The sequence below is a fragment of the Arachis hypogaea genome, chromosome 2 (genome assembly GCF_003086295.3).
Source record: "Arachis hypogaea cultivar Tifrunner chromosome 2, arahy.Tifrunner.gnm2.J5K5, whole genome shotgun sequence".
Taxonomy (NCBI): Eukaryota; Viridiplantae; Streptophyta; class Magnoliopsida; order Fabales; family Fabaceae; genus Arachis; species Arachis hypogaea.
The window spans coordinates 11,486,240-11,497,308 of NC_092037.1; the positions used below are offsets into that span (position 1 = coordinate 11,486,240).

At 33.9% G+C, this 11,069-nt stretch overlaps 1 protein-coding gene across 1 annotated transcript; it reads left to right on the forward strand.

Annotated features, from left to right (window-relative positions):
* Positions 1-1,538: 1,538 nt before the first annotated feature.
* Positions 1,539-4,840, forward strand: LOC112737533 (protein OSB1, mitochondrial). The gene is made up of 5 exons (XM_025787479.3): positions 1,539-1,980; positions 3,124-3,262; positions 3,351-3,435; positions 3,528-3,631; positions 4,239-4,840. The coding sequence occupies exons 1-5, from the start codon at positions 1,607-1,609 to the stop codon at positions 4,425-4,427; spliced, it is 891 nt and encodes a 296-aa protein (XP_025643264.3). The 5' UTR covers positions 1,539-1,606; the 3' UTR covers positions 4,428-4,840.
* Positions 4,841-11,069: the final 6,229 nt, after the last annotated feature.

The following is an 11,069-nucleotide window of genomic DNA, read 5'->3' on the forward strand; positions in this document are numbered from 1 at the left end:
TGTGACTTGTTTATTCTAAAATAATTGGTCTTCTTATCTATTGGTGTAAGCACAAGTTTGTGGGTGCTCTCTTCACCTAATCTTTATCAGTAAGTTGTAACCTTATGCAACTATAAAGTGACAATAACATTCCATTTTGGTATATATTTCATTCTTGAATATCTAATGACTATGATTTATGAATACCCAATACCAATTTGCCATCGGTTTCTATAATCTATCATAACCTACTAAAATCATTCTTTGCTAATAATAGGTGGGAATGAACTATTCATGTTTATTCTAATGTCAACATTCCTTCAATGTAACTCTCAACTTACCAGACAAGTCATGTCCTAACATGGCACTAAAATGTAGTCCTACGATGTGAAACCATTCATCCTATGCCTTTTGACCTTACAGTCACACCAACATTATTACATGTATGAAAAATGAAGTCACCCCTAATAACAATCACCTTTCATACTTCATGACCCCACTTTCATCCTCCCATTTTGGTTTAGTGTTCAAATAACTAAATAATTTTTTAGAGGAATCAAAGTTAGGGAAATTAGAGTAAGATTATTACTACCAACATTTGTTATGATAAATAATTAAATACTATACGTGATACAACATTAATTCTGGCTTTAAAATTACATTTGGTTGGTAAACCAAATAGGCACGAAATAAGGACTAATACTTTTGGTAAAGGGTGCATAAAGCTTCTTTGGAAAAAGGCACTTTCAAATTTTCGTCATGTTCCCATTTTTTATTATTAAAATACTAATACTCTTTTAAAAAATATGTGTACACAAGAAATTAGCTATGAATATATTTATTTATAACTACATGTACTTTATACAAGTGTTTTTTCTTTAAATACATGATAGATGGATTCAAAATTTTAAATTTTTAATATAAAACATGAATTCATAATACAATGTTTTATTTATTAAAATTGTCAGCACAATAGATTAACTTATTCAAGATCGTAATCTCAAAAGATCTTAACTACTTGTTCTATGAATACTTATCAGAAAACTTTAAATATATAAAATTTTAGCTCTTTTGGATTAAGTTAGTAAAACTCATATATATAATAAAAAATACAAATTCAATAGAGATTATTTCTCCTCTTATTAATCTATTCACTTTAAAAATTCTTTTTTCAGTCAAAATACCTTAAGCTAATAGGTTGAAAAAATCAAGATTTTATGTGAAATAAAAAAAAAAGTAAATTAAGTACGTAAAACGTAAAATTTTAACAAAATTTAAATCGTAAAATTGTCAAATATAGTAAAAATTTTGCAAAATGATTGAATCATTTAAAATGATGATATTGAAAGATTTTAAAAACTAAATCAAGATTCTAGTTACTAATAAACTTAACTTCACAAGAAATAGAAATAGAAAAGAGTACATCATGGTCTGCTATGCAACAAGCCACAACACAAACTTTAATGAGGAATAATAAGGCCCATATTTAGATTGGGCTAATAAATTAATGAAAATGGGCCTAAGCCCAAATATCTTTCTTGCCAAAAAAACTGAGCGTCTTTCTTCATTCAGCATTTCCCTTATCAAGAGCTATGCACAGTCAGAGTTTCTCAGTCACAGCAACAAAATGATGGCGTTGTTGCAACAACCATCTTCATCATCAACGTCATGCACCAGCTTCAGTAACCTTCTCATAGTTCCCAATTCAAAACCTAAAACGCAGCGTTTAACTCAGTTCCAATGCAAGAAGATGAGCAAACCAATTTCGCTCAAGTGTTCCTATTCCCCTTACTCAATGGAGCAGCAAACTCAGCAATCGCAGTCACAGTCACACGTGGCGTGCCCTAAGCCATCGGAGATTCAGTGGAAGAAGGAGCTATGCAACTCCGTCAGCCTCATCGGCGTCGTCGCCGCACCGGTGGAGATCAAGAACTTCCCCTCCGGCAAGGTTCTCGCATGGACCCGCCTCGCCGTTAAGAAGAACGCCACCCAGACTTCATGGTAACTATCTTCGAAACCGGATTTTTATTCATTCATTCATTCATTTTTTCTTGTGAAATTATATTATGCATTTGCTTCAATGGAAGGAACACAATTCTCTTGTTTCTTTTGGAGAAATTAGTCTTAGGGTTTGGAAGTGATAAATTTGTGTTAGCCATTGGAATAATATTTGAGTCGTCTTTCGTGGATTCATAATATGCTTGTATCAGATTAGGCTACTCTTTATTCGAAAATGGACGACTAGTTAGTGTTTGGTGATCGATGAGGGACGGATTTGTGCAGTGTGGGATGAATTCGTCATATTCAAATTCTATAGGAGATTGAGAGGTTACTACATGCATAAATTCTTGTTAGAGAGGACTTGTATGAGTTTGTTACATCTGTTTGGTCTAGTGCTCAAATTTAGTAAGAATACATGGATATTTTTTTCCCCCCTTGAGACTAATAGTATAGGAGCTAAGAATGTGCGAGAGATTATTAGTACATGGCATGAGGGTCGCATCCGATAAGGTCTTAAAATAGATGTATGCAGCTGTTGTTAAATGCTAAGCAGAGAGACTGCTTCTAGAATTTGAACGTTTGACCTTCAAGTTACAAAATAGAAGGTTTACCTTCAAGGGTCGCACGATGAAACTAAGGATTAGAAGCTTAGTCGGACAGTTAGTATTGATACTAAGCGACCTCAGAGCTATAGTAATCTTTTTGTGTCAATGTAGAGATGTGCTAGTGTGTATAATGTCTGTTTGGTTTCCCTTGTTTGTTTTTGATTTATTTTATTTGATTGTTTTGTTCTTGTGTGTGCACTCAATGTCTTTATGTTTTTTGCTTTTCTTTTGCAAGCACCTTTTATTATTGCATTGCATTCCATTTCTTGTTATTTTTGCTTTTCACAAAGTTTATATTTTTATTCTCTTTAGTAAGCACCTTTGGGTTCTACTGGATTGTATAACCAACCCCTTGTTATTATTCTCTTTTTTTTTTGTCATCCACCTTCTTTTCTGGTTTTTCTAATGAAATTTTGTTTTAGAGAATGTCAAATGATTTGAAAATTTGAGTTTTATCTTAATACCACAGCAAACTCCTCATTTTGTGCTGACTTAAAATAAAAGTGTCTTTCTCAAAGAAGCTTGTTTTTGTAATCAGGATTAATTTGACGTTCTGGGATGAGCTGGCCCATGCTGCTTTTCATCATGTACAGAAAGGCCATCAAATTTACGTCTCTGGTCGTTTGGTGACGGATACAGTTGAAAGTGATGAAGGGAAGCAACAAACCTACTACAAGGTTTTTGTAATTACCGATGAATAGTTTACTTTTGTAATTTTGTTTTCTCGCTGCTGTCTGCAAGTGCATCACTGTTATGTTCTCTCAGGTGGTTGCTCAGCAACTGAATTTCATTGAAGGGAATTTCTCGCCAGGATCCTCACATGATCAAGACTCCGATTACACGACGTCTGGTATGACTTCTACTCTGAGGAATATAATGCTAACCTCAGGACGATTTGTTTTTCACCAAGATGACATTGACTATCTTCTGCTATTATCTCAGGTAAAAAAGCAAGTTATCCGGCAACGAATACTGGTTCTGTAGTTGAGTTATGGCAAGCATTCTTTGCTAGCCCAGGGGAGTGGTGGGACAATAGGAAAAACAAGGTAAGTTTTCAATTTTAATATAGAAAAGTTGAATATTTGGTTGTGCTATTCCCTTTTAGCATTATGGATAAGTATTGTGTGCTGGCCATTGTTTCTTGTTTTTGGAGTTGCTTTGCCCGGGCACCCATACATTATCAAATTTACTTTGGCTTTACTGATTTATTGATTTCGTTTATTTTAAAGCACAAAAGTTTAAGGATAGATGAAAGCATCTGGTTCCAAGTCCATGGCATGTATTAGGTCTTATTGAGATTCAAATAATAGTCATAATTAATCTGATTGATTTCATAAGCTCCTTTCATTCTCATGTCCTTACAGTTTTTCATGCTTTCCATTTTAGCATGAAGAGCATGAAGCGTCAGTTATTGCATTGAACCATAACAAAGGGAAAAATCCCAACATTTGGCAGCTTTGGATTATATTTAGTAGATCAAATCTAATTAACAATTCAATTCCTCAACTGTGGCTGAACTAACTCATGGAACACCCCTCTGAATTCTTTTTATAGCCATGTCTAACTTGCTTCTTAAAGTAGTTTCATTTTTTTCGAAGTCATCATGAATTTGTTACGCTTTATATGTTAAAATATATACATTTAAAATTGCAGAGGAACCCAAAAGGCCCTGATTTTAAGCACAAAGATACAGGCGAAGCTCTGTGGGTCGATGGCAGATACAATCCACCATGGGTCAAGTCCCAACTCGAAATATTGGATTCGAGAATGGGATCCCTATCGGGTCACAACTCTAGGATGCCTGTAGATATGGTGACTGCAGATGAGATGTTTTCTTTCTGAAGGTTCACTGAATCCTTGTCGGAACCAAAATTCAATGTCAACTGTGGAACTTCTTTGTACAGTTTCCAATTTACCCACAAATTTTTATTCTTTTTCATGTGGCCGTTGTTTGTAATCTGTGGTGGTAATTGGTAAATCAACCGGGATGATCATAGTCGATACTGAATTTTGCATGTATACTTAATTATATAGTACTATCTTCTGAATCTTCATAGGGAGAATTATCCAAGTTTCTTTTATTGTGATAGCTACACTCAATGACGGAGAGGCTGATTGTTTCATTGCTAGCATTTTGGATAATATCTTGTATGGTTTAATGGCATTTGAGAACTTACAATGGGAATCTATTTGACCAAACCTGATATTTTTTAACAGAAGATTTGATTAATAAAGCAGCTACATTAGTTGGTCAATGGAATAGAGTCAATAACCTATACAATATTAGAATCCAGAAGGAAAGTGTAATATAAGCACAGTTATCTAGTTATCATTGTACTTTTTATTTATTTATCATCATTGGATAGAGTGTAGACTCTAATTATATTGGGATTCACATTTATTTTGATTTTTCATGGTATCTCACAAAGCCGTTGGTGAGTGGGTTGCTGTGTGTACAAAGCCGGATTGTCCATTTAATCGATGGAGGGATGGATGGATATTATGTTAACTTAGTATAATGATTATTTTCATGTAACATTTATTGTTTAGGATTGTGAAGGTGTTAGGCAAACCAAACTCCAACTTCGGTGGAGGGGAAGTTGATTGATCTGAATCATGTGTCTACGTCATTGAAATGGTGAAAAATGGAAGAATCCAATGAGGCAACAACTCAAAATTATTAAAGCAAAGCTAGTATCTAGGATAATGACTAAAGGGTTCATGCATCTCTTGTCTATTTTTGGATTGATGAGTTTAGGACGTTACCATAACCATGTCTGCCCAATTTGGAGAATCCCATGAGTGCTAGGCATGGACACTGTCTCACCACAATCAGTGAGTTTTGAAAATCATCATCATCATCATCTCTTTGTAGCATCTCTTAAACTGGATTATTGTGTTATTAGGACTACGACTAATTCATTCCTGTGAAAGAGGTAAAGATTTTTCAGTGAGACTCTTTATTATTATTATTGACGCTGAAACGTCGCTTGGGTCACCAATTTTGACGAGATTAATAACCCCACTATGGTGAAAATAGTTAAGAACCCACCTTGGTTGGCCAAGCCAAGGATGCACCTCTTATTCTCAAAGAGCATAGAAGAAAATAAGCACACAGCTTATTTCATATTCAAAAATCAACTTCAACTCTATTTCATAAATAAAAGGTACATGAGTTATTTATAGTAGTGAGAGAAGGAAAAACCTTCATAATTTGGACGATATGAGACTAATACATAACACAGTTTATTATCCTAAACAATATAAGACTTGTATTTCCTTATTAGAATTAACTAACATAATTAACCTACTAACTCTACTTGTTCATGCGTCAATTATTATTATTATTATTATTATTATTATTATTATTATTATTATTATTATTATTATTATTATTATTATTATTTCACTTGTTAAAACTTAAACTTGAGACCTCTGATGAATAAGAGATACTGGCTATCTTAATCAATCATTATTCGTTGATAGTATCCTTTCTTCGACAAAAATTAAAAAAAAAAAAGAAGAAGATAAATCGATACATGACACATTTCACAAGTGCAGTTTCTTTTTATTCATGTATATAAGGGGTTTTTGCTACTTAATTAGAATATTTGGTTAATGAATAGTTTCTCAAATTTTAATCTCGTTATACCACTATAAACAAATCTAATATATTAATTAGTCTTTTACAAGTATGATATGACAAATTTGATTATGTTGTTGATTTATTATTTAATTAAAAAATATATAAATAAATATATATTATTATATACAAATTTATAATAACTGAATTAATAATTAATTTTTAGTGTATATTAAGGGTTTTTGTTTAGTTTCACATATGACATGAGATAGATGTACATATAAAGGAAAAAAATAAAGCATAATATCCTCTTTATACTATAAGAACTGATTGATTGGTAAAAATATTTTCTGTTTTTATTTTTTATTTTTATTTTTTTAAAAATAATTTTTATTTTTAACATTTTACATTTTAAAAAATACGATTGATTTATGAAAGAATAATTTATTTTCAAATGTTAAATATAATAAAAATATGTTTGATTGGTCATTTTCAAAATATATTTTTAATATTTTAAAATATAAAATTATATTTTTATTAAATGTATGATTTTTGAAGGGAGCCATCTAGCCGTGGAGAATGACGGAAAAGCAGTGGTAGCATGCTACTGACAATGAGGACATGGAGGCCGAGAATCAAATTGTGACACAACCTTTGTTGATGAAGGGAATGAAGAGTGGATTGTTAGGGTCATATATGATTTGGTTAATCAAAAAATTAAATCTGTTTTTTGATTAACCAAAATTTTATTTTTAATTAATTAATCAAATTAATTTTATATAATAAAATTGATTATTAATTTATTAAAAAATTTAAAAATTAATTTTTAATTAGTTATAAAAATAAAAACTGATTTAAAAAAATAATTGGTTTTTGAAAAAAAAATCTGTTTTTGAAATATAGATATAATTTTTTAAATTATTTTATTAAATTAATTAATTAAATTATAGTTATAATTTTTAATTGGTTAACTATATTGATTTTTTAATGTACGCCCGTACTGCACGCTTATGAGTGATGATGTGGATAATAGAGGTGAAGATGATGCGAATTAGGGGTGTTTGTGAAGCAGTTTGGATCGATTTTGAGTAAAAAATTCATCTGATTCGAACACTAATTTTACTTGCGGTGCGGTTTGTATTGGATGACTTTAAAAAAAATCCGATCCGATCCAATTTCAAGCGGTTTGGATTGGATTGGATTTGCTGTTTCGTAAACTAAGAAAATTAAATACATAACAAGTCCCAACATCAAATTTTAAATAATCAACAATGACGTAACAAGTCTAACAATATTTTGAACATAAAATATTTATTAAATAATAATAATACATGAATAATATAAAAATGTATAACAAATTGAACATGTTATAAGTATAATTATAAATATAATAATAAAATAATAATATTATAGCACATTGTGCGGTTTGGATTGGATTGGATTGATTATGAAAAGTAGATCCGAAATTCGATCCGATCTAATCCAACAGTTTACAAAAAAATAGAATCCAATCAAATTTAAATTAGTCCAATTTTAATTGGTTTTCGATTTGAATTGAATTGGATGAACGATTTAATTTGAATTGATTTGGATTTGAATACTCCTAATGCGAATGCTAGTGGAACAAAATTTGACAAAGGGAGCTGGGATGATGAAGATGGTTCCGTTGGAGGTGGAAAACTAGTACATCAGGGAGATGTGGTGACTTCGAGCCATGGGAAGTTGATGCTAGAAAGCGTGTATTGGATGAGCAGACTTTGAAATGGGAGGAATAGATGCTTGAAAGAGCATGAAATTTAATAGTGGAGTCAGGGATAATGTTGTATAATGAAAAAGATAATATTATAGTAATTTTTTATTATGATGTTATCGAATTAGATATTACGTGTGATAAAGGTGTTTATAGAAAAATATTTGTCCATTATAAATAAAAAAAAAACATGTAAAAGATAAGATGATTATTGGTTTATTTATAAAAGTTGATGATAAAAGAAAGACTTAATTCTTGACTACATATGACTCTTTAAAAGGTAATTTTTTGAGATTTTTGTCGGTTTTAAACTAAAAAAGATTTGTTATAGGAAAGTGTAGGTTTTAGAATGGATTATAATAAATTTGGAATTTCCAATAAAAGCGAGATTTATACTATTGAGAGTTAAAACAAAAATATTTAATAACAAAAAATAATTAGCTAAAATTTACTTTATTTAGCATATATTAATTATTGTAATAATTAATAAATATTAAATAAGACAGTTGTATAAATATTAACAATTTTTTTTTTGTATTTTTAACATTACTAAGTTAAAACTAGTGAGTCAGTTGTATAATATTTTAAGGTTGATTAAACTAGCAAATAACAAGGAGGATATATAGAGTTATGTAGAAATTTGATATAAAAAAGAATATTTTTTATTAACTTTTTTATGTAAGTGTTGTAGAAAGAAATGTTTTTAGAGAACGTCAAAATTAATACCTAAAAAGGATTGAATAGAGAATTATTTACGAGTGAGATAATATTATATAAAAAAATGATATATATATATATATATATATATATATATATATATAGATTTAGAGGGATGAGAGAGTTTGAGGGTGGGATACACAGAGGGAGGGCTTTAGAGAGTAGACATGGTAAAGATCCTAGGGTTTGGAACAAAGAAGAGTATCAACGCTTGGAATTGGATTCCTTCTCCATTTTTGTGGACAACTTGCCGGCGGATATATCAAAAAAAGAACTTTATAGTATGTTCAAATGGACAGGCAGGATCATCGACATATACTTATCGCGGAAGAACAAAAATGGACACATCTATCTGTTTGCATTTGTACGGTATACTACGAAAGGAGGAGTCTTAAAAGCTGTTGCAGAGATGAACAGTATGATACTGAGAGGTAATAAAATTTTTGTGGGGGAAGCAAAGTATAGAAGGGGATCTCTGAAGCAGAATATAAGGGGTAAGGAAGCGAAGATGATCAACAGGCAGGATGCAGGAGAAAGAAATCCACAAATGAGGAGGGACAGAGTAGCCGAAGAGAAAGTCGTTAAGAAACCATATGAGGCTCCCAAAAAGGATCCAAATGGTAATGGATGGGAAAAGAAGGTTGAAGTACCAATAGTGAATGAGAATGTAGTCTGGCTACAAAGAAGCATTGTAGGAGGAACAAAATTGGCGATTGATTTTAATGCACTAGAGCAAAAGATTCATAGGGAATGGCCGTGTGTGGTGCAAGTAAAGGAGTTGGGAGCGTATAAAGCAATGCTAACGTTTGACACGATGCTTAGTGCGGAAGAAGCCTACACCTTCAAAATGAATGATTTATTAAAATTGTTCCATAGAGTTTGGAGATGGGATGAGACTAAGAAAAGTGAGTCAAGAAGAGTTTGGTTGGAGTGTTATGGAGTTCCATTACATGCATGGTCAAGGGATACGTTCCGCAGGATAGGGGAGCAATGGGGTGAGGTAGTCGCATGCGATAGCCTGACGGAATCGTGTAATTCGTTCAGTGTAGGCAGAGTCTTGATTGATACGTGTAGTTTCGAAATGATTAACGAATGGATACATGTTACAATAGGCACAAGTGGGTTTGACGTCATGGTAAGGGAAGTCGGTGGAGAGGTGTATCGGGAGGAATGTTTCTTGAAATCGAAAAATGATATGAGAGGCAAACACAATTTAGCGGGAGAAGAGGTACAGGAAGAAGGGACTGATGACACTTTGAACCGGGTTGAGGAAAGGAGGGTCGGTGGCTGGGACATGGCGGCAGTGTTGATGATGGTAGATCGCAGGAGCGAGGAACAAGATAAGGGCAGGATGGGAAATTCATATGCAGAATGGGATGAGTGGAACAACAAAAATTCAAATATTCTTAATGAGGGCGCTAATTACACGGCATTAAAGGTGATTCATGATTCTCGGATATCAAGTAATATTAATGAGGATATTGATTCGGAGGATACAGTTTCTACCAATTATGAGGACCGTTATGGAATTCAAATAAATGATACTGCAAATAAGGGTAATGGGCTGGCAATTAATTGGCCCAAGCAGCTTGATACAAGGAATGGAGTGTGGGTGAAGGAAGGAGCCCGTTTTGAATGTGCTGCTGATGGGCCCAACCAGCTTGTTACAAGGAATGGACCTTGGGCTAAGGAAGGAGCCCGATTGAATGAAGCTGCTAATGGACCTTCTGTCCGGGTGGAGACTGACCCGGATCCCTTGATGACCCGGCAGGAACTCCACGATCTGGGCAAGCACCAGACGCAGACGTCGACTCCTAGCAGCAGGGGGGCAGGCGCGAGGACGAACGGACGGGAGGCGGAACGCGGGCGGCCTGAGGCTGAGGCGAGCAAATCCTCCGCCATGCTAGTCAGCCACGGGAAGCAGCCTCGGAGCGGTGATGTAGCGCTACTGAAGGCTGGGTATAGGAGTGGCGCAGGGGATGTGATGCGAAGCAATAGGGAAGGTGGCAGTGGGCAGCTACACGAACCGGAGGACGCTGCACGGGAAACGGTGATTGGGGGAATTGAAGGAAGGAAGATCGCGGTTATAGAAGCCACCAAGGATGATGCAGAGGAACAACAATGGAGGCATGAAATTGGCAGAAATATAGTAGTAATGCAAGCACAAGGGGTATCCTATGACATTGAAGGCTTGGGAATGATGATCGACGCAGCAGCCGCGGGAAACAGTACTGAAAACGGCAGAGACAGCAGACGCAATAAACCAGGGGAGGAACGCCGAACCCAAAGCACAACAAAATTGAGACAAGAGGAAAGGGAAACCTTGATGGATGGTGTGCCAAATAGTCACGGGAATGGGCAAGTCAATGAAGGAAACCTGCACGGTTCAGAGCCGGATTCAGAGATGGGGTCAGATCCAGATGGTGGGGATAAA

Coding starts and splice junctions, on each gene's coding strand:
- LOC112737533 (XM_025787479.3), top strand. CDS start 1,607: ATGATGGCGTTGTTGCAACAACCATCTTCATCATCAACGTCATGCACC. Junction 1,981..3,123: donor AACGCCACCCAGACTTCATG/GTAACTATCTTC, acceptor TTTTGTAATCAG/GATTAATTTGACGTTCTGGG. Junction 3,632..4,238: donor GGGACAATAGGAAAAACAAG/GTAAGTTTTCAA, acceptor TTAAAATTGCAG/AGGAACCCAAAAGGCCCTGA.